Source organism: Spea bombifrons, chromosome 11 (genome assembly GCF_027358695.1).
Source record: "Spea bombifrons isolate aSpeBom1 chromosome 11, aSpeBom1.2.pri, whole genome shotgun sequence".
Lineage (NCBI taxonomy): Eukaryota > Metazoa > Chordata > Amphibia > Anura > Pelobatidae > Spea > Spea bombifrons.
In genome coordinates, this window is record NC_071097.1 from 38,333,328 (window position 1) to 38,358,090 (window position 24,763).

The window sequence follows — 24,763 nt, forward strand, 5'->3', positions numbered from 1 at the left end:
CACCGTCAATAAGAAACATTGAAAATAAAGAAACAGGGGAACATTTACTTATTTATTTAAATACTTTGTTTATATTTTTAAATCATAACAATAAACAAGTAACGTTTCCAAAGACTGATTAGGTATGATGTTTTTACAGCAGGTAAATGGGCAGACTAGATGGGCCAAATGGGCTGCCTACAGATTTAAGCCTTTCTGCTTTCTTCTTGGTTACATAGAGCTGCGACTATCCACCCATATTTGAATGAATTCTCCGACCGGTCACAACACTTGGAGAACGAACCACTTTCATTCACACACTTTCATTCACACGTTGTTGATACCTACATCCACAGTGATGATGCTTCAAGTGAACTTTGTGTTCTCCTGAGCCAAGGATTACTTTAACCTAACAAGAATTAAAATTACAAACCTTTTAAACTCTGACTTACATTTGGAGATACATAGTAGCAAAAAATCTAAATATGTCCTTGCATCCACTAATAATTGATGATAAGATACCACTTACCCCCCTAAACTGATTCACAACCCCCCCTCCAATATCTGCTTTAGTGGCCGAGGGGTTTCACGTAGGGTGCACCTGCCCCTCAGTCCAGCTTCTGTGGGGTAAATTGTTTTCATCCCCATTTCAGTCCCACTTGTTTTAGCCCCTCGGAGCCTCAGCACCAGATACGTTTATTAACACCATGTGTCAAGGGTCTGGGTTCAAAGGGTATGTTGCTTCTCAGAAGTGTGATCAGACCACTGGGTGGGATTGTCTGAGGCTTTTATTCAAGTATTTGAATTGGCTCCTTTTTACTTTTTTTTGAATCTTAAAAAAACAATAACATTTATGTTACTTATCTTTTTCTGGGAGTTTTTAAAGGGAAGACACATGGTTAACGTAAAATGTATAGTTTTTGTATCTGTATTAGTTCAAGTTTCTGTATTAATAAACCCATTTTTACTGCAAATACTGTGTACTTCCCTGAACGTTAATAGTCTTGGGACAGGTGTGACCTGGAGCCACCCGATAGGATGACCACATCGGCCATGTTTTCCAGGACACACATCATTTTTACATATTGCTGACCAGCGCTGAGGAGATGCTGCCCTGCAGTATGTGGGATGTATAGACTTATGGACGGGAACCAGTTAGTCAGTTATGAATCCCCCATATTGCAGGGCAGCACTTTATCTGTGCTGGTCAGCAATACGGAACAATTGTATGTGTCCTGGAAGACATGGCCTTCCTACGTCTTAGATTCAGGAGCCGTATGTCTATCCCATGCGTGTTTAATCCCCTCACTGTATTACCCTCTACCACCTCTGCTGGGAGGCTGTTTTTTAACAGATTTGAAATCCTACTTATGGCATCCACTCTTGTGTCTGGCTTCTCATCCTCTAGAATGAGGTTTTTCTCGGGAGGCAAAAGGAAAGGCACGGTTGTGAACATTTTATTCTTACGCACAGATGTTCACTGAGAATTGTTTATAACAGAATAAATAATGCCGAGGACTCTGCTTCTGGAATTCCGTTACTATAATGCGATCCCGGAAATGTCTGCAAACCCTTCATACATTTCAGTCCATCCGTTAATAATCCGTTAATAATTAGAATGAAATAGCTATTAATTATTTAAAAATGTTCCAGTGATACTACGAGACCCGATATCCTTTACACCAAGTCGCTTATAGTCTCGTTCGCTTCTAAAAAATGAAAATTTGGGTATTTGTGGGAAAGAAGTAAGAATATTGGGGGGGCCGGGGGGTCTGCAGCTTCACCCCCACGGCTGCAGCAGGACAGAGGATAGAGAGCTGGGATGTGAGGCTCGTCTTGGCTCGCGTGTCTGTCTGGGAGGAAAGCAGGGAAGGGGCGGGAAGGAAAAATCATAAAAAGGAGTCGTACCCCGGCTGGTGGGTGCAGGCAGAGGCGACGTCACAGAATACTGCAATGGCTGAGACATGAGCATCTGCAGTCAGCAAGGTTAGTGCAGCGAAGCAGCAGCTGCATGCAGCATCTTCCCACAACCACAATGTCTGCCAAGGAGGTCCAGGCTGCAGGTAAGAGACACCAAGGCTTAACCCTATGATTGCCGCACACTTTACCGATAATCCTTGCAGTGGATGGCGTGCAATGTGTTTGTACCATGTAGTGAAAGAGCAGGAAGACCCTTTCTGAACTGTCACCGGGGGGCATCGGCGAGTGAGAGTGAGGGGGTATTTCCCTACAGTGTGGGACACTTAGTGTGAGTGCAGGGTGACTGTGGGCTGTGGAGTAATTATTCTCTTAGTGCTGGGGTAACTGGGGCATTATCACTACTGGGTAGGGTAATACCTGTGTGCTGGGGGTACTATTCCTGGTGGGTGAGGGTTGACTGTGGGCCTTAGCTCTGCTGGGTGTGGCCTGGGGGTACTATTCTTGCTGGGTGTGGGGTAACTGTGGGCTGGGGGTACTATTCTCACAGAATAGGGCTGTAATTCCCACTTTTGATTATGGTCTGGGGGCATTATTCTTGCTGCGTATGGGATGACTATGAGCTGGTGGGGGTGTTATTGCTACTGAGTGTGGGGGTAACTTGGGAACGTTTATTCCTGGGTGTGGGGGTGACTGTGGGCTGGAGGTATAATTACCGCTGGGTGTGGGGGTGACTGTGGGCTGGAGGTATAACTAAGGCCATTTCTGCAAGGTGTGACTGGGGAGAGGGGCATTATTCTTGCTGAGTATAGTTGGGTTGTGGCGTTGGCTCACAGTGGGGGGAGTAGGGTTTTTTTTGGTTGGTTGTGGATTTTTGGGGTAAGAGGCGCATTGGGAAGATTCTTCTTAGTTTGTGAATGAATGAGAATTTGGAGTTTGGGATTTGTAGACATCGCCATGTGGGGTGATCTGGGATCGTTATTTTGTAGTGTGGGATTTTTGCGTGGGGTATATATAATGGTTGTGGGCATGCTAATTAGGGGGTGTAAGAGGGTGATGTGGAGGTTTGGGGGCTTTGTCCTGTAGACTGGGGCGTGGGCTTTAGGGACATGTACTCTTTGACCATTGAGTCCACACAATGGGGTAAATCCATGTGTGAGATCTGTGCAGCGCCCACCAGCTGCAGGCTCCTGTCACTCCAACCCAGGGGCAGCAAACATTCATCTTCCTGGCATCTACAGGGTTAAGTAGACCCAACATTTGAGATATTTTAGGCCTTTTCTTCTCAGTGACTTTACTTGTAATCTGGTTATAGGGGCAGCGGGCAGAAGTGGGCACTGGGCCCGGGTGCTGGGGTCTGGCGCAGTACGCACTAACCTGCCGCTCACACACATATGGATATTATAGAGAAGACATCTTATTGTATTTATTTTGGTCACAAGACAATATCACAAAGTTTGTGCTGTAATAATGTTAAATAGGTTCCATCCAGAGAAAAAGCATGCCTTTTTCTGGATTCATTTATACCTCCACTGGAAAGCCATGCAACGTATTTCCCACCACAATTGTAAGCTTCTTTCACCAATTACCCCCTGATAATTTGAATTAATGTCTGCTGGATCTGTCAGTCATGTGCATTTTTGTTCGTTTCTGTTAAAGGAGACCTTTATTAGCATGCAGAGAATCAGGGAGGATCTGATGGGCAGATGGTTCCCCTACCCTGCAGTGCGGACAGGAATTGCGCCCCCGCCAGGACAGATAGGGGTAGACAGGCTGTGATACTGCCCAGCACTCTGCACCCTTCCAGCCACCACATTTCTAGAAATGCTGGCAAGGTTTATGGAGCAGCAACATAAAATCCTGTTCCATGCGCCATTTCCAGAGTATTTAGTGCTGCAAATAAATATTATAAAATATAAGATATAATTCCAAGCCACCAGGGCTCTTAGTGGCAGATTACGGCCCTAAAGCCCCAACTCCCGCAACCCAAACCCCCGCCCTACAGACAGAAAGCATTCTGCATCATCGGGCCTGTTACGCTGCACTGATGGCTTTAATTATTACCTGGAAATATTATTATTAATTATGATTATTATTATTATTATCTCATAGGACTGAACTGTCTGTGGTCCTTGCAAAGAGCCCATAATTACTGATTTTTTTTTAGGTTCCTTTCCCACTCGCCCCAAATTTTAAATGTCTGAGGAAGGTCACTTTTGTTTCAGGGGGTGTGGTTAGAGGTGTGACAGGGGCGGGGCTTTTTGTGTGCATGAATGAGGCATTGATTAAATGTTTAGCCATTTTAAGCCATTTCCTAGAAGAACTCGTCTAGCAGCTAAATTTATAACCCCATTCCCTACCCTTCTGTGCCACACAAGGGTCACTCAGTATTTGTCTCACGTTTGCTGGAAAGGAGCTTCTGCCCTTCATGCGTTCCTTCTGCCCTCGTCAGGCTGTACAGGGTGATAAATCAGCCAAAAGCCCCAACCTGCGAATGGATGAAGTTGGGCTTTAAAAAAAAAACAGCAAGGAAAAGCAGATTTGTGTCATGAAATCATACAGAGATTGCGATCAGTCCAGGGGTCTGACCATGCGCTGTGATAATAAACTGCTGGTACAGTCATGGCCCAGCAAAATGACCCAAAACAAAGCATGTGAAATTACCCCGCAGTCTATACAGTGCGGCAAGAAACACACAAGCAAGTTATTGGTCTCATCTATGGTTCAGGAGCCATATGCCTATCCCATTCACTTCTGCTGGGAGGCTGTTCCACTTATCGCTCACACTAAAAGGAAAGCTTTCTTTTATTCCATATCAGCCTTTGACCCTCTAGTGTTAGATTCTGTCCTTTGTTAAATCTCTTTATGTCTCCATCCCTTCTCTCTCTTCTCTTTCTCTCTCATCTGTCTTTCCCATCTCTTTCTTGTCACCATCCTTCTGGAGATGGGGTCCCCAGCACTGTACCCACTACTCTATGTGAGGTCTGACCAGAAATCTGTAAAGTGGCAGAACCCCCCCCCTCGCTGCCACTAATACCCCTCGCTGTAAACCCCGCTCCCTGCTCGCTTTTTTGTGAGATGCTTCATTGCAATGTCTGCTCACCATTTGTGGGTAACTTCATATAAATCCTGCAAAAATTATAGCAGCGCACTGTCCCGGCGCAACCTGACTTTGGCACCAATGTTTGGCAAAATGCGACTCCGATTTAGGGCAGCTGTATGACTTTTTGCGCGTTCTGCTCATTAGACGTCCAGGAACTCTCATGCGGGTCATCGCTGGCTTCAACACAATTTCGAAAACCAGGGAATTAGGTTTGAAGGTTACGATTATAAGCAAATTTTGTAAAAAGAATAAAAACAAAAGTAAGATCCAGAATTTTCTGATGCGCTGTATAAGCAGCCGGCAACAGTAACCCAGACCCCGATTCTGTGTTTAATGATCAAATCTTTTCTCAGGGAAAACTTCTTTTTAAGCCATTAAGTATAAAATGTAACATTTGTAATAAAAAGAGCGTTAGAGGTCACAGTTGAAAGACTTTGGGGTAATGAGAAAATTCTACTTTAACTAAAGTGCAGTAGGTACTTGGAACAGACTTCCAGTAGAAGCAGTATCCGGAAAGCTTGTTATGTGTTCAAAGCTCTCCTAAAGAATTAAGGAATTGAAAAAAGGGCCGAGTACGCAGGGCTGATTGACATTTTTCTGCTGTCTCAGGCTGTGTGACGATGTCTGGTCATTCGGTTGAGGCTTCTGTCCAATTTTTTCAAACATTTGAAAGGAAAATATTGAATATCTACAAAGGGAGATGCCGTCTGCAGCGCGTTCCGGCCGGCCCTGCGGACATCTGCACGCGGAATGGTTGATGACTTTTCTTCCACAAGGTCATCAGGGACGGCAGCACTAAGCAGTCCACAGAAAATGAATAATGTCCAAGCGACGGGCTCTCCGTCTAAGCAATTACATCAGGAAAATGACTTTGTTCATATGGCACCTGCGGGGTCTGTAGCGCTGTTACAATAAGTGAGAGCCAAAAACGAACAATATCGTTAAAATAGATTAACATACATTGAGACAGAGTGGAACAGGAGGAGAAGAAGAGCCTGCTCCTGGGAGCTTACAATCTATTAGGTGATTGAGGGGTAATGGGGCGGAAGACTCGTGGAGGCAATAAGACATCAGCACTGAACAAGAGCACGGTGAAATAAAGAAAAGTCCAAAGGCGCTCAATCAGAATAAGAGCACAACACCCTTAAAGAGGCAATCATCACGAATCCATCTTTCTTCTGCTCAAAAGAGAAAGTTCTAAAGCCTTAAACCTGAAGGTCTTGGAGATCAGTGAGCTACAGGAGCAGCAACCTAGCTTAAGGTGAAGCAATCAAATAGGTGTGAGGACGCCCCCTACTGGTGACCCCCCCACACAGTGCGGCTTCATGTTACATCGCACATGGTGCTGCCCACCACATGGATAGTGCCGCCCACCACATGGATAGTGCCGCCCACCTCATGGATAGTGCTGCCCACCGCATGGATAGTGCCGTCCACCTCATGGATAGTGCTGCCCACCGCATGGATAGTGCCGCCCACCTCATGGATAGTGCTGCCCACCGCATGGATAGTGCCGCCCACCTCATGGATAGTGCTGCCCACCTCATGGATAGTGCTGCCCACCGCATGGATAGTGCTGCCCACCGCATGGATAGTGCCGCCCACCTCATGGATAGTGCTGCCCACCTCATGGATACTTCTGCCCACCGCATGGATAGTGCCGCCCACCGCATGGATAGTGCCGCCCACCGCATGGATAGTGCCGCCCACCTCATGGATAGTGCCGCCCACCTCATGGATAGTTCTGCCACATGATATATATATAGATATATATATACCTGTATACGCGGATTTACCATGATGTTACATTACATTGATTTTTGTCACGAGCTCAGGGCCTAAGCGCTCAATAGCAGCAGGGTAAGAAGAAGGTTAGAAGGTTTTTGTGGTTAAAGCAATGAGTTGTGCAATGAGGGTTAATCCTGTAATGAGGGTTAATCCTGTTCAGCTCCCCCTCACCAAATGACACATTCCCCCTGGTAACCAGCTCTTCTCTGCGCTGCGCATGTCTCCTACCTACACAAGTCATTTGCTTCTTTAGTCCATGGTGGGTTCAGATTCTGGCACGTAATCTGCAAACATAGTTCTTTGTATCTTTAAAGATGGAGTCATTAGGAAGGGGCAGTTATTTTGAAAACATAAAACGACCTTTATTCCCATGTCTTTTTTATAAAGACTTCCACAATATCCCCATTTAATATCTACAACATGAAAGAAATGATCTGAGCTGATGAGGACAGATACAGGGAACTAGTTTGGAAGGAGGCGCTGAGCCTGCAGGGGGCACTGAGCCTGTGGGGGGGGCTGAGCCTGTGGGGGGCACTGAGATGGTGAGAGGTGCTGAGCCTGTGGGGGACGCTGAGCCTGTGGGGGGCACCGAGATGGTGAGAGGTGCTGAGCCTGCGGGGGGGCGCTGAGCCTGTGGGGGGGGGTTGAGCCTGCAGGGGGCACTGAGCCTGTGGGGGGCACTGAGATGGTGAGAGGTGCTGAGCCTGCGGGGGGCACTGAGCCTTTGGGGGGGGCGCTGAGCCTGCAGGGGGCACTGAGCCTGTGGGGGGCAATGAGATGGTGAGAGGTGCTGAGCCTGCGGGGGGCACTGAGCATGTGGGGGGGGGCTGAGCCTGCAGGGGGCACTGAGATGGTGAGAGGTGCTGAGCCTGTGGGGGGCGCTGAGCCTGCGGGGGGCGCTGAGCCTGCGGGGGGCACTGAGCCTGTGGGGGGCACTGAGATGGTAGGAGAAGGCACCATGAGGTTCTCTCCTATATTTGCAAGGAACTACATGCAGAAGGCTGTTGCTGGGAACGTAGTTGTATGTAATATATGATTCTGGATGATATCTGTTTATATCATAACAGCAACATGTTAAATATGAATTTCAGTTCTTGAGCAAAGGGGGCCCAAATCCAGACCTCGCATTCCCGACCGCTTCCTCCGCAGCGCAGACTAAGCCTGCATTCCTCACAGAGGCCGTCCATCCCGTCTGTCCCCTGAATAGTTTAACATGCCTTCTGCAGGCCCTTTCCCCTTCCCTGCTGCTTCTGGGTAAGAGTTTATAGTAACAAAGTAAAAATGATTACAATGTGCATCGGCGGATAAGATCAGGCGGTCCCGGGGGCAACATTGTTCCAAGAAACACCTTCCAACATACAGTCGTGTGAAAAAGAAAGTACACCCTCTTTGGATTCTATGGTTTCACACTTCAGGGCGTGATAACTGTTGCTTAGAAGGTCGAAAATCCATTTTGGCTCTATTTTTGTTGAATAAATCATGACACGTGTTTGTTATTATGTCCTGATTTGTAAAAGCATAGAATTCATAAAGGACTTCACACGACTGTAATTACTTATACATGCGCACGCACACACGCACACACGCACACACATCACAGTGCCAGTGCATTAGCTTGCCCTCGGATGTTCAGTAGAATAACTACCACTTCTTTTCTGGAACTTCAGTTTAGGATTAAATGGCCCAGTCCGTGGCATCCCCAGAAACTGTATTTATTAAGGCGACAGGAAAGGAACCCCAGATGAAGTCGGGGGAAAGGTCATCATACAGAGCATATAAAGCAAATCCCACAAAGCTGCATGAAATTCCCCCCATAACCAAGCCTTCATCTGCCGAGACAGTATTGAAATAAATCTTATGTCACCGTAGCAGAAACACTGCGGCACCCGACACACAAAGGCATAATGCACATAAAGCAATCACTTAGGAGGCACACATGCATTCAGATATCATTACGTAAATGCATGCGCGCAGAGCCCAGACTGGGGAGAAAAATCGTCCCTGGCACTTTAAGCCCAAGTCTGATGAAATGATGTACATGGGACTGTCCGGCGGATAAATGGGCCCATGCTGCGCTACGGAATGTGATGGAGCTATAGAAAACAATAATAATAATAATATTAATAATAATAATGTGTATCCAGCCAGAAGCCGCATACTAAAGGACGAGGTCAGCCACTGGAATAATGTATGTTTGCTGATTATCTCGGCTCCTGTGACTACAAGCTGCTGGCCGGGGATCCTGAGTAACTCTGAGCCTCACCTTTTCCTTATTATCAGACAGCCACGCAGCTTCCGTTACTTGCTGTGACTACAAAAGGAGCTTCTCACTAACTGATCCTAGCTGAGCGAGAAGCTCCCTCTCTCATCACTGATCATTCTCCACAAATGGAGTTTATTTGTCTCTGCAAATACCTGTCGCAGGAGAGGAGCCCAAATCTAGGACTCTACAATGAACAAAGTATTACCGCTTCTTTAACGTAACATGTGTCCAGTAGAGACGCTACCAATGCAGTATAAAAACTGACAGGTTATGCGTTTTATTCCATATATCCCTTTAAAGTGATAGAATATGTAGCAATTTCTGTTTCTGATTGATATTGTTTTTTCTTCTTGATGTAACGGGTTTTTTGGTAGACCCACCAATATCTCTGTGGTCCTTTACCCCGTTACCTCTTTGCGCTCTGCAGGCCAATCCTGAGCCTCCGCTACCTGGGAGTTGGGGTACATAACTGTGGCAGTGCCCCCACCCCACGGAGCATCCGGGGTATGGATGGGGGTCCCGATGGGAACAGCCAAGTGTTTAATAAAACTGACACAGTGCTAACTTATAATTAACTTTGTATTGCACAGCAAAACACTCTGCATAAATATAACCGAAAACATGAAATATAGCAGAATGAAATATACAGAATGTACAATATACAATACAAGGTTCACCCACCCACAACAATCACTGCGGCCCACCCTGATCTTCGCCCTAGTGGCCGCTGGGTACCTTTAGTTGGTGCCCATGAGTAACTTACTCCACAGTATGGGTTGAATTGTATTGGAAACCTCAGTATGTCAGTGGGACTGGAGATCAAAATCTTTATTCGGGGCGCCCTGTTGTGGAGACGGGGAGAGGTTTTAGGCTTATAACTCCACCACCTGCAATAGGGCAATCCAGCCTTTAACCTCTTCACTGCCAACTCTGCTGCAAACAGCTCTGTATCTCTGTCTGCTGGAAGATTCTGTCAGGATGCTGCAGCTCTCCTCTGAGCATGGATTTCAAGCAGGCCTCTGTTCCTAGGCCTCTCTCACTCTCCTTCTCTCTCAGAAAAGTTCCTTCACCTCTGGCATCCAGCTCTCAACTCCTCTCTCCAAACTCCAATGGCCCTTTTTTCACCTCATCCATGTGCTTTGCAGTTCGCCATCTGCTGGTCACTCCATAAGAACTGCAGGCGAGTCAGTGACAGCAGCAATCACTAAAATCACTTGAGGGGTTACATTGAAATATCTGGTCTATTATTTACTCAAATCCTGACTTATTCTCCCAAAACCACATTGTTTCCTTTCCTGGACCCTGATTTGCTCCATCGTGTACCTGCATTTTCATTACCCAGCGTATTTTCATTTTATCATTACTATTGCCACCAAGATAATTCCTAATGCCGTTATTTGATCACGACCACTTAATAAAGAGAAAGAATTATCTTCTGAAGAAGCCAAAAGATATTTATGATGCTTTTGGGTACTTACTGCGGCCCCTGGAGCTACCCCTGCCACCCCAGGGGTTATTCATAGTCTTTAGAGAAGCCTTCAAATATTTCAGATAGTGACCTATTTTTATAGTTTTAAAAAGCAGATTGAAGGCGATCTGGGCAGTTCTGGGGCCGTGGCATCCTGACAGTGTGCTCTGCTGTCTGTTTGTAATGTGCAAATGCTAAATCGAATGGATACTCCGGTAAACAGCCATAAAAATCTTCAATTTATTAGTCTCGACGCGTTTCGCCGATAGCACGTCGGCTTCTTCAGAGTGTAACTTGTTCATTGTTCATTTTTTGGTATAATAATAATATAATAATCTAGCGTGAATGTTGCTTATGAGGAATTAACATCATTTAATACAGTTTCTATGAATAGATGTTAGTGGCAATGTGGCGTTGTGGGCTCGTCACGGGGATTTACAATATGGCTGTTTTGTTTTTTGCAGAGCGGGTGTCCACGTCAGCGTATTCCTCACCTGCCAGAAGCTTGGGTGACCCAGGAATTACTCCTTTATCTCCATCTCATATCATAGTGGTAAGGTCTTTCTTTTATTACTGGCTCATAGGAATCCTTGGATGAGTATTTAGTACCAGCTGCTGGGCCAACTTACCGAGACATGGCAGTAGTAACAACAAAACTGGACCGCGATAGCCATGAGCTAAACCACGTGATGCAATCATGATGTAGGATCGTATCATAACATGTCTGCCATTTGATTTATTCCTTGGGGCAGACAAGGATTTTCTGCCATTTAGTCAAAGCCGTTCTTTGATACAGAGAATGTTGAGGAGATGCGCATGTGCGGCTACATGATGGAATTGGCTTTTTTTAAAATAAACTACACAATGATGATGACCCTGGAGCTTTATGAACAGAGTGTTACCAGGCCCCCTCTAGACACAGTTTTGGGGCCACACGCCACAGAATGCACAGCAGAATGCGTAGTGCTGACAAAGTGTGACAGAATCCCCAATATCAATGCTTTTAAATCGTATTTGCAGTATGCGTTTGATCTGTGTGCTGATTCCACTTTTTGTTGTATGAAAGGCAGAATGTGACTGAATTTCACATTTATTTATAAATTACATTGCCGTTCCATGCCATAATTAATGATGCAGCTGCTCCTAAGTGCAGATTTCCCTTACCACCTCCTCCTGTGACAGCTTTGTGGTTCACAGTGGGTATTATTTATGCTGACGCTGCCTGGGACAGATGTTCATAATAAGGACAGGTAATGAATATTTACAAGCTTAATAATATTGCAATCAACAGCATTGATCAGCCAGCAAAATGTACCAAGATAAAGAACGTCACTGAAGGCATAGTCGGATAAGACCCATGAGAAGGTCCTGCTCACACCACCACTACCTAAAACTAAGATGCCACCTTACCTCAGATTCAATCCCCAGCCCAGTGGACCTTTTAGAATAATATTTCTCGTTCCATCTCAGCAGCCCACCTCAAAACACCAGACTTCTATTCAAACCTCAAATATATGTTATAGATAAGGATTATTGAAGCACTTATGGGGAAAAAACGAGACCCAAACTCCTGGCGATAACCTATAGTCACCAAGCACCTCTTAACCCTTTAACGCCTGCCACCCACAAAGCTGCTTAGCAATATCAGCAAAATATGTGTACTTAATAAGAAAGTCAAATCTGCCATCCTGTGATTCAGAAAGCCACGTACCGCAGAAACACCTGAAGCTTTGCAGTCATGGAAGCCGATTCCCTACAGAAGCCAAAAGCAACATCCACTCCTCCCAGACTCCCATTGCAATGTCAGTGGCCAAAAAACACTGCAAATAGTACTAGCTTAGCCAAGTCCCCCAACCAAAGACAGCTCAAGAAAGAATCCCATACCTGTACTTCATATGCCAACAGTTTTCTGACCCAAATGAAAAGCGGCTTTTTTATGCTTAAGTCTGCTTCTTCTGTTGTAACTGACTGCACAGGGCTCCCAATGCTATATTTTGTAACTTTTACGCCCCAAGTGCATTACTTTACATTTATCAACATTAAACTGGAGCTGCCCTGCTCTCCTCATTCTTCTAATTTACTTAGAATTTCACTTGCCACTTGACGTGTTCCCCCAGGAATGACTTTATATAATTTGCAAAAAGACACACATCATCATTAAGAGCTTCTGTATTTGTCCCAGTACCGATTCCTGAGGGGCCCCATTAGTACCTTCTATAAGGGACAGTTCTGCTTTACTGAACTCTTGATAGGTGATATTTAATACCCCTCCCATGGCTTTTATTTTAGTTACCCAGAGAAAAAAAACTCAATTTGGTTGATAAAATCTCCCTGCATTAAACCAGTGTGCTTCATGGACTTGCTAACTAAGACACGTTACTTCTCCCAGGAGGTGTCACTGAACCCCTCTGATGTCTAAAGGTAAAGTACATTTGGAAAGTGAATGGCTCATATTCTTTAGATTCGGGGCCGTGTATTTCCTAGTGACATTAATGACTTCTCAGGAAAGGAATCCAGGCTGTCTAGTGTGCCAGGTCAAGGTGCATGCGCACCCTCACAGTCATTCTAACCAGCCTCAACCATCAATGCTTTTCATCACATCCTACCTTTAATAATATATCAGTAACGTTAATAAAAGCTCAGCTTACGTCGGTGAAGAAAGGATTGAGCAGGAGCTGAATTGTGTTAACGACAAATTAGTGTTACCAAAATAGCTTTAATGACAGAGTGGCTGTAACAGGAGATCTTTCCCCCCCAGAGAGACTCGGACCCCAGCGCCTCTGATGAGCCGACCTTCTCGGTTGTTGTAGCCATTGATTTTGGCACCACTTCCAGTGGCTACGCCTACAGTTTCTCCAAGGAGCCAGAATGTATTCATATAATGAGGTAAGAGCCGCAATGCAGAAGGATCTCGGAGGAGGCAGTGATGGGAACATGATTTGTAGCCTCCCGGAATTGTGCCTTGTTTTACCATGCGGTTAACCCCTAACCCATGCACAGCCTCCCACTTTTTAGTCTCTCCTTCTGCTGCAGATATCTACAGTTCTGTGTAATCCAGAATCATCAAGCCAAAAAAATACTTTGGTTCACATTATTAGACTTTAAGTCCCGCAAAAGCATACAAAGCTGGCAGCTGGCAGCCCACTAGCACTACAGTGTCTGCAATGAGAAGACCCTTGGACACGTACAATGTGCCAATGTGACAAGGACATGATACAGCATGATGTCACAATGCTGCATACACATTTAATAAACACACCTGGTCGCTTATAGCAAATCAAATCATAGCTTGTTTTAACAGATTAAATGACACTTCAGGGCAAGCAAGTAACCAGTATTTAAGCTAAACTCGCTGTAACGGTGTGTCCAGATCCACTTGATATGAAGTGAAACCGATACAAGACAAATGCTTGTCTTGTATCTCAATGATTGAGGTTTAATATCCTCCTCTCAGCGAGAAGACATAAGCCTAAATTTGCAATGCCCTATCCAGCTGGGCAGTCCTGCAGCCCCTCACATGGAAGCGCTCACAGGGAGACAGGGGGACTTTAATTAAATGTAAAAAATGCTATAAAAAATGTGGTGTATCCGTTGTAACATATAAGGTTCTTCCCTGGAGAGACATGATCCTGTCTGCAAAGGGAGGGAAGAGGACAGGGCAGGATGTGTATTCAGCAGCTTCTGAGAAATCAATTAAAGTCTATGGAATTGGTATTTTATGGATAGTTCTTTGGGGACGATGATTCATTAACTACTAATAAAAGAAAACTAGACCTGCAAAAAAGCGTCAAGATAATAGGTAATAATAATAATTTCTTCCTGGGTAACTAGAAAATCCCACGCATTTTACCAATTCATGCACATCTTTAGACTGTCTTTAGGTTTTGCAACACAGGATTTGAGAAGTGAATGCAGTAATTTATGTTTTACGTTTATGAAGTAATTCATGATTATTGATTATTGATCATGTACAGAAAGGGAGGTTAGCATTATCTTTTAATGGGGCCAGGGCAGGCAACGTATTCGTGCAGTGAATAGGATGTCTGTGACAAGACTCGTGGACGTTTCTGGTGGCGAAAACCATGTCGAACCCCGGGAAATGTACCACGCAGCACCCCAGCTTCACATCGTCCCTTTTCCATGAAAAGCAATGACAAAATGACTTGCTGTGTTGCAGGCGCTGGGAAGGAGGAGACCCCGGGGTGTCCAATCAGAAGACCCCAACCACCATCTTACTGATGCCTGACAGAAAGTTTCATAGCTTTGGCTTTGCCGCCCGTGATTTCTACCACGACCTGGAACCCAGTGAATCCAGGCACTGGCTGTACTTTGAGAAGTTTAAGATGAAGCTGCACAGTAGCACGGTAATGGCACGGCTACGGCGCGTACTGGGCAATCGCGTGTAAACCCTGGAAAGATAATGTGTGCATGGCCCCTCCGATCACACTAATCAGAATCATCCAGATATTACTTATAAATACCCCAGGCCATGCCACCGAATTGGTTACTGACGCCTAGTACAGATATTTATGCAGATATTTATAATATTTTATTAACAGGAAAGGCAATGCTTGGAATGAGGGTAGATGGGAGACTGGTTTGCCAGAACTTTTTCTGTAGAATAATGTATAGCTGGTTCCAAAACCCCTTTTCCCCACCCAGAAGGGGTCTCTTTGAGCTGGAATTAAGACATGGACCAAAAGTTGCTCTGTAACTTCCAATTTTATTCCCAATTCTTTAGGACCTTACCATGGAAACAGATCTCACAGCAGCGAACGGCAAAAAAGTGAAAGCACTTGAGATATTTACCTACGCTCTGCAGTACTTCAAGGAACAAGCGTTGAAGGTGACATTTTTTTTACAGCTGTTTCACCAAAAAAGCCGACCATAAACCATTAAGAAGAAATAGGGAGTGAAGTCCCTGTCAGAAGGAGCATAATTGGGTTATAAAAAGATTGCTCCAGCTTACAGATAAAGACACCGCTCACAGATACTAGTCTGTTTCTGATTAAGGGGGCTTAGTCACTAATAATCAAACAGTGATAATAATCAAAGTGATATTAAAATCTACAGCATCCATAAACAGACCCAAATACCCCTACACCCCTTGTAGTGTTTTATTGTATGACTCTTGGATTTCAGGAGCTGAGCGATCAGGCGGGAATGGAAATGGATAACGCAGAAGTCCGTTGGGTCATTACAGTTCCAGCCATCTGGAAACAGCCAGCCAAGCAGTTCATGAGGCAGGCGGCATACAAGGTATCGTAGATTAGATCTTTTTTTGTTTGTTTTATGTGGTAAAAAAGTATGTGAACGCTTTGGAATTTATGCAGATCATGCTCATAAAATCTGATCTTAACCGAAGTCATAGCAATAGACAAATGCAATCTGCTTCAACTAAAAATAAAGAATTCTATGTTTTGAATGCACCATGTACAAATTCACAGTGCGGAGTGCATAAAGTATACGAACCCCTAGGCTAAAGACCTTTCCAAGTGTTAAGCTCCTAAAGATTTAGGAATAAGGATTGTTAACTTGCATAAAGCTAAATGGAGACAGTCCAGGAGTGGGTTTCCAGCAAAGACGACTGCGAGAGCGCAGCCCAGATTACTTAACATTTCTTACGAGTCTACCATACATTAAACAATGAGCAAGAACAGTGTTCATGGGAGGACATCACAGAGAAAGTCAACGCTGTCCAAAAAATGTTTGCAAAAGCGAGTCTGGAGCGGATGAGAAAAACCTCCTCTCAACTATAAAGGGGGGGCATCATGGTTTGGGGCAGTTTTGCTGCCTCTGGCCCTGGACAGCTTGGTGTCATCAATGGAAGAATTAAGAAGCTCAACATACATTGATTGGTGCAACAAGACAACAACACAAGGCCCAGCAGAAAATCCTTTACAGAAAGACATGAAATCGTGATTTGTGTGTTATTGGTCGAAGCAGACTGCGTTTGTCTATTGTTGTGACTTAATTGGAGATCAGATGAAATCTAATGACCGATATGTGCAGAAATCCAGGTAACTCCAAAGGGTTAGAAACATTTTTATCTGACCAGGAGAAAAATTCTACAGCTGATGTTAAGAATGAGAGGGTTATAATTGCTATTCTACACGATGTGGGTGATTTACACCAAATCCTTCTCATCTAAATAACATTTCCAGTGAAAATAAAGGATTGGCCTCAAATCAGGAAGTGAAGGGTTAATGCTAACAGTCACTTAGCACCAAGATATCTGGCCAAGAAAGCACTTAGCAGCAGCTCATCCTCACAGGCACATTAACCCTTGCACTTTATGATGAACAGCACAATATATTGATTAGAGGAGAAATATGACACCCATTACAGCCCTGCATCCCGAAAGACCCGACATGTTCCGGATTTAAACAGATTTCCAGCACCGCTCATCACTTATCAACCCACCAGTGTTTATTATGCTCATTACATTTGCAATTTATTGCCCTAGGAGCTCACTCTCTCTGCCAGTGTTTAGTATGGTATGAGCTCATCCTCTCCACCGATGTTTAATATTGTATTGGCTCAGCCTCAATGCAAATATATAACAGAAACATAGAATCTGCCGGCAGTTCGGACCGCGGCGGCCCCCATCTAGTCATCCGTTTTTTCTGCTGTAAAGATTCAAACCTTAATCGTTGGTCTCCAATGACCCATATGCCTAACCCATGCATGTTTACATTCACTCACTGGATTTACAGCATACACTGCCCTTATACATACATATATGCTGCCCTTATACACACATACACGCTGCCCTTATACACACATACACGCTGCCTTATACACACACACGCTGCCCACACACACACACTACCTATATACACACATACACGCTGCCCTTATACACACATACACGCTGCCCTTATACACACACACGCTGCCCTTATACACACACACGCTGCCCACACACACACTACCTATATACACACATACACGCTGCTCTTATACACACATACACGCTGCCCACACACACACACACACTACCTATATACACACATACACGCTGCCCTTATACACACATACACGCTGCCCACACACACACACACACTACCTATATACACACAAATACACTGCCCTTAACCAAGCCTGTCCATACATGCACATACACACTGCCCGTATACACGTCTGCCCATACTTTCTTCCCATTTTTACCTTTCTCCTCTTCATCTTCCATCCTGTTGTGACATTGCGAGGTGCTCCCTCCAGACCTCTGCTTTGGTGCTCCCTAAGCACTGTGGGTCGGTAATAAATGCAGAGCGCTGCGATATGACGTTGTATCCCATCATCAATTGCTGGTGCATAGGGAGCACAGAAGCCGAGGTGTGAAGTGACAGACCCTGCACTCCCTTAAAGTTGGTCCAGTTAGAGGGAGATTATGATCTTGCCCCCCGGCCCGGCTCACCCATGCGCGCCTGCCACCCAGACCAGCGCTCATGGTGCCTGAAGACCGCAGGGGGGACAGCCTACTGGGAAATATCTCGGTAGGCTAGTCCGGGTCTGTCTTGCTTCCCATGCTTTGTGTGCCCGGGCAGACTCATCAGTCGCCCCCCATAGATACGCTACTGGTAAATGTCACAGAATGTAAAAGAATATTAACCCTTTCACTGCCAGGTGCTTGGCAACTCGTTCCTCCGGTTCAGCAAAAATGCAGCCTGTTAAGAAAAAAACAAAAAAACACAACGGTAACTTTCACTTTCACTTTTTGGGCTTACTACTTATTTCTATGCATGTTGCTTCTCCTGAAAAGCCTCTTGGTCATTAACTGGCTTTCTGTAGCCTGCAGGGTGTTACCTGCAGTTTTATTTCATTCTCTCCAATGATATGAAACATTAAGCTGGCAAATGCTGTTAATCAGTGAGATGCTAACTTGTTATTATCATTCGTACTTAGTGCTACACAAGCATTAGACACGTTAGTATAAAGACGATTACCGTTCTCTAATGAGGTCCCTGAATGTTAGAATACAGCTGGTGTTGTGTGTTATAGAATGTTTAAAAGTATCCAATCAGTAAAACTGTGTGCAGTGGTTTAGAAACATAGATACATTTATTAAAACAAATACAAAAAATAAATACAAAAAATAGGGTCAGCCGCAGGGCCCTTGCAGCTAGACTCTAAAATAACTTGCATAAAATAACTTGCCTATGAGATAGGGTATCTCGTTATGATAAAAATTGAAAAATAGGTATAAAATGGGGAAAAAAAACTGGTTATTGAAATGACACAATATGCTCAAGGCAGTTGATTATTACATCAAGAGATAATGCTGGGTTTATTGTGTAATAATTAAATGTTTTAGCAAAGACCTGGTAATTCCTGCATCACTCATGATGTGTGTTACAGACGCAAATCTGCGGAAAGGATTCATCCCCTAACAAACGCTGGAGGTTTTGTAGGTGGCACATTCGCTGGTGAAAACAGAGATTTGTGTAGATAAACTTAAGCATCTTTAGTTGTAGGAAAGGCATACATACAAAAAAGAAAATTCCCAAAGCTCCAGATCTTCTCACACATTTAATACATAAAGTTTTGTGTTTCCGACGCGTGGAGACATTTACAGAATATAACTTGATTTGCTGAACCATGACTATGTATAGATGCTCATATCAAACCAGATCATACCTCATCTCCTGTCAAAGCTCTATTATGTCTGTGTCTTTGTGAGATAAGTGATGAATTCTGTCCTTGGGTCTGGTTTTGTTCCCTATCATAGGCTGGCATGGCAACCCCCGAAAATCCTGAACAGTTGATCATTGCTCTAGAGCCTGAAGGAGCTTCCATATACTGTAGGAAGCTTCGTCTTCATCAGATGATGGATCTCAGCACCAAAGCAGCAGTCAACGGCTTTGGTCCAACGGATCCAGGTACAACCAGTTTCCAGCATAACATCACTGACTTGTGGGAATAGTTTCACTTTTAAGGGTTATTTATTTCTATATATATATAAAAAAAAGTCTATAACAGCAGTCCCAAAATTCAGACAGGTCCTCTACATAGAAATCAGAAGTTTATTGGCATGGAGCGTCTGTTGAAATAGTAGCGATAGAAAAAAAAAAAAAAAATGCACCGATATAAAGTGCAGATTTTATTAAAGACAGGAGGCAAGTATCAATGCCAATGTCCAAAGGTCCCCATAGGTGTTGGAAAATAGTCCGATGTAATCTTCAGTAGCTGTTGTCAATTAAATATCTGGAATTAGAATCTGTGACTTTATTTGAAAGTCTGGGAATGTTTTCTGCCTGTACAGTAACCCCATGATCCAAGCAAAAAATGCCAAAAATACTTCCCCAAGTCTGCCAGATCTTTTGATTCTTCATCTAGTCAACTGATATACCGGACTGCACATACCGGTATATTGTCCATCCTCAGAAGAACACAACAATTCACTTTGTCTGCAGGTAAACATTTTAGGGTGAAAAAAACTGCTAAAAGATCCCAGACAATTGAGATGATGATTGTTTTCTTCTTGGGACCATCTGCCTTCTGTTAATAAGTGACCACAGCGGGGCACCCCAGCCATGTAAGACTGACTTATCTTTCCTGGGAGCAGCAAAGAATGAGGGTTCCACATAGTTGGGATCGAGTAGTTAAGGACTTGGCTGCATATTGATTGGTGGAAACGGACAAGGAGTTATAAGTGTATTTCGATAACTATTTATGCGAAAAAAAGTTTCAAAACGTTATTATTTTTTCTTTGCTGCTGCGAGTCTATAAAAGAAAGATAAAGAATAATAGGAGCCTCCTGTCTGTAACATTGTCCGTTTATCAATAAATGGCGAGTAAAGACATTTCGTTGACATCTCCTTTCAAGCAGATTAGTTATGACACGGCCTACACATTGCTGATATTAAGGTGAATTCAATTCAGGTTCCCAGAATAATGTTTTGTTGTTGTTTTTTTTTTGTTTGTTTTTTATTACTGGACCAATCTTCATATGGGTGATCAGCTAAAGAGCATGTTCGTCGTAACCGGCAGAGTCGAACCTTCCTGGTGGAAAATGTGATTGGGGAGCTATGGTCAGAACTGGAGGAAGGTACAGACTCCCAAGGGCAATTGTGTTTCAAGTCTGTATTCAGCTGAATAACTGAGGAACACAGCTCATCATTTCATTTTCTGTTATCTAAGAGCCAAAATACCTTATAATAATGTAACATTATTAACCAGTTCCTTCAGTCTTCTGAGGGGAGGTCCTGGATGAATGGGTCAACCATAAATAATTGCTTAATTAGTGTATATGGTAGTCCTGTGTCTTCCATTAGGATGTATTTGGTATTTTCATAAATTCACTCATAAACACAATCTAGTAATGAATAGTAGCAGATTTTGTGGAATGTCACCTACCTTAAAACTACCTACCTTTAAAACATGTTCTCATATGTAAATAATACTAATGCTTTGTTGAAATATAAACAGCATTCAGATAACACCATTTTCATTAAAACACCAAATTCAATAAATTGTGTTCTAGTGTCCATATTTTCATGTTTTTAAAAAATGTCATCAAAAGTAAAATTTGTGTGAGTTGACTGTGTCTTGGCTGACACCGGTTACATTTCATGGTTTTTAAAAAAGACCCAATAGCCCCAGCAGTCATTGTATCCTTTACCCGGCCATGCCTGGGGGTTCCTGCAAGGATATTTAACTTTATTTTTAGTTATGTTAATTGGTATGAGGGGTAATTTTGCCTGGATTCAGCGTGTAAATCATGACCGCATAAACTCCACATGTCAATGTTAGTTATGGAAAAGACGGTGTAGTTATCAATTGTGGATTTACATTTTCTTTAAAAAACATAGACAGCATCACAATGTTTCATACAGATAAGAGAAAAAAATCCCAGATACACTGAATGTAAGCGCAACAAGGGGATGCATAATGAATATGAGATGTTCTTAAAGGGAATGTTAAGTTAAGGCTCCAGTTTATTATTGATAAGCAATGTTCTTATTGGGATGGTGCTTCTTTTCTACAGGAGATCGTTATGTCGTTGTTGACTGTGGAGGAGGTACTGTAGACCTGACCGTCCATCAAATTAGTTTACCTGAAGGACATCTGAAAGAACTCTACAAAGCATCAGGTAGATGGTTTTTGCCATTAAATTATCAGAAAGAGCCGTTTCCTGAAAAAATATCACGTTTAAATGTTTACAAAACTTGCTTCATGTAGGTGGACCCCATGGCTCTCTTGGTGTTGACTATGAATTTGAGAAGCTTCTTTGCAAAATCTTTGGAGATGATTTTATCGAGCAGTTCAAAGTGAAGCGGCCGGCTGCCTGGGTTGATCTGATGATTGCTTTTGAGTCTCGTAAAAGAGCAGCAGCCCCAGACAGAACCAACCCTCTAAACATCACCTTGCCGTTCTCATTCATTGATTACTACAAAAAGTTCCGAGGTCACAGTGTGGAACACGCCTTGCGCAAAAGCAAGTGAGTGCCCTAATCTTATGCTAAGAAGACTAATAGGTGTAAATGTTTTCTAGTTCATAACATGGAAACATACAATTAGCCAACAAATAACAGCCACTAGTCCCATCTCACAGCTGCTGTAAGAGCTCAAACTTTACCCATCGGTCTCGTCTAATATTTACCCCTATGCCTATCTTCACTCCCTTTATGTGTTTAAACTTTCTGTCTCTTTCCCACCTACGCTGTACATTGTGTACCATTTTAGTCACCCTCTGTTGGCACTCTCAGGAATATCTCTGCCAGGTGTCATCAGACTTTTGATGAACAACTCAAATACGAAGCACTTAAATTCATATTGTGGACTTGCTCACGCAGCAAATACTAGCTGTAATATCATCTTATGGCCTCTGATCTGGTTGGGGTTCACTGCTGCCCTCTTCTGGTGCCTGTGTAGTTTTACACCCAGGGGTTCATACCGCAAATAACAAGGTTTAGCGCCTGAAGCAGTTCAGAAGCCAATAGCCCTTGGTGAGCAAACTTTAAATAAGATGCGTAGCATATATGTTTGGGAATTAAAGCAAACTAAGATGTGAGGCAATTCATACTCAAAAATGTATCATAATTCTTCATTGGTAATCATTCACTCCTAACCAAACACATCATTATGATCTCAGAGGTACACACTAGTCTCTAATGATACAAAAACAATGTCACAGCTGAAAGATAGAAATACAGAGAGTGACAGCAGATAAGAACCATTTGGCCCGTCTAGTCTGCCCAAGCTCTGAATACTTTCCTTAGTCCCAGCCTTATCTTATAGCTAGTTTAGCCTTATGCCTCTTCCATGCTTGCTTAAACTCCTTTGTCATATTAATCACTACCAATTCTGCTGGAAGGCTACTCCATGCACACACTACCCGTTTTGTACAGTAATGTTTACTGATATTTCTTTTAAACCTTTGTTCCTCTAGCTTAAGACTATGTCCTCTTGTGGTAGTATTTCCTCTTTTAAATAAACTCTCTTCCTTTATCATGTTGATTCCCTTTAAGTATTTAAATACGTTTCTATCATATCCCCCCCCGTCACATCTTTCTTCCAGGCTGGCCTTAAGCAAAGGTCCAGCCATAAAACACTGGCAGTTGTATTTTATTATTATTTATAATTATTAGAAATGTCTATGTGGCTACTATTAGGGTTAGGCCGAGGCCTGTGCAACTTGTGCAGTTATTACTGATGGTTCATTTAGACTTTTGGAAACTGTTTCTAAAAGCTACATTGAGGAGAAATAACAGAAAGTGAGGGGGAAAGAGGAAAAATAATGTAGATGAAGAGTATGAAGGGTTTATGCGCATCCACCCTAAATACCTTGTTTACAACCACTCACAACAATGTTTGCATTTGAAACAACAGCGTTACATAGTTGTGATATACACAAAACGACTATCTGCGTCCTCTGACTTCTAATTGTCATTCAGTGTGGACTTTGTCAAGTGGTCGTCCCAAGGGATGCTGAGGATGAATCCAGATGCAATGAACGCTCTTTTCAAACCCACAGTTGACCACATAATCGAACATCTAAGTGAGTATGAGGGAGGAGAGGACTTCAATCTTGGTGGGCAAAGGGGCCAACAAGCTGCACCACCATTGCATTTTTGGGGTTGATTCTTTAAATTGTAAATTGTTGTGGGATTTTTTTAAATTGAAACATGTAGAGCCAACTGAGCCCAAAGTGAAAACAAAGTATATTTAGGTTACAAACAGTAGACTGAATATAGAAAACTATACATTTTGGTATTTCCCATTTTCCCCATTTTGGCCTACAGCACAAACAGGTGTATAGTGAGAGACTAAAACAGAATTGTATTGTTTTTAGCAGCAGGTTAAACATGAATACATTTGTTATTTTTATGCAGTTATTTTTTATTTCACTCTATTATAAAATGTGAGAAAGCCTCTTTTTTTATTGTTAGTTTCAGCCATATTTTATGAAATATATACATCATGTAAATAATATTTTTTTTGCAGAAAATCTCTTTCAGAAACCAGAGGTATCTGGAGTGAAATTCCTCTTCTTGGTTGGTGGATTTGCAGAATCCCCTTTGCTCCAGGTGGCCGTCCAACAAGCATTTGGTGACCAATGCCGTGTCATTATTCCTCATGATGTAGGATTAACTATCCTCAAAGGAGCTGTCCTGTTTGGTCTAGATCCTGCTGTAATCAAGGTACGACGCTCTCCAATGACCTATGGAGTAGGGGTCTTAAATCGGTATGTGGATGGAAAGCACCCTCCAGAGAAGCTTCTTCTAAAGGATGGTACCCGATGGTGCACCGATGTGTTTGACAAGTTCATCTTAGCCGACCAATCAGTGGCTTTGGGTGAGACGGTGAAACGTAGCTACACCCCTGCCAAACCCTCCCAGCTAATGATAATAATAAATATCTACAGTTGTGAGCAGGATGAAGTCAACTTTATCACAGATTCTGGTGTTAAAAAAAGTGGCACACTGAGGCTGGATCTGTCAGGGAGCGAAAGTTCCCCTGTTCTGAACCGTAGGGAGATACAGACAATCATGCAGTTTGGAGACACTGAGATCAAAGCCACGGCAGTCGACATCGCAACCTCAAAAAGTGTGAAAGTCAACATTGACTTCCTGAATTAGAAGTCATCACTAAAAGTGTCGAGTCCCATTTTATCTCTTCCAAAGCCAGGTCCTCTGTGGTTTGGAGTGTAGTCCCGTTTAGTTACGCTGTCCAAGGGCATTCGGAATTTGGGGTCAAGACAAAGGAGAGACAAAAAATGTCAATTTTCTTGCAATAATTAT

At 43.4% G+C, this 24,763-nt stretch overlaps 1 protein-coding gene across 1 annotated transcript; it reads left to right on the plus strand.

Annotated features, from left to right (window-relative positions):
• Window positions 1-1,926: 1,926 nt before the first annotated feature.
• Window positions 1,927-24,763, plus strand: HSPA12A (heat shock protein family A (Hsp70) member 12A). Its single transcript, XM_053451157.1, has 12 exons — window positions 1,927-2,042; window positions 10,983-11,071; window positions 13,277-13,404; window positions 14,696-14,882; window positions 15,260-15,364; window positions 15,661-15,777; window positions 19,250-19,400; window positions 20,483-20,569; window positions 21,509-21,613; window positions 21,703-21,961; window positions 23,417-23,520; window positions 23,967-24,763. Exons 1-12 carry the CDS (start codon window positions 1,991-1,993, stop codon window positions 24,599-24,601), a joined length of 2,019 nt encoding a protein of 672 aa, XP_053307132.1. The 5' UTR covers window positions 1,927-1,990; the 3' UTR covers window positions 24,602-24,763.

Excerpts from the sequence above, each read along its gene's own strand:
- HSPA12A (XM_053451157.1), top strand. The coding sequence starts at position 1,991 with ATGCAGCATCTTCCCACAACCACAATGTCTGCCAAGGAGGTCCAGGCT. Across the intron at positions 2,043-10,982 it reads CAAGGAGGTCCAGGCTGCAG|AGCGGGTGTCCACGTCAGCG; the intron begins GTAAGAGACACC and ends TGTTTTTTGCAG. Across the intron at positions 21,614-21,702 it reads AGAACTCTACAAAGCATCAG|GTGGACCCCATGGCTCTCTT; the intron begins GTAGATGGTTTT and ends TGCTTCATGTAG.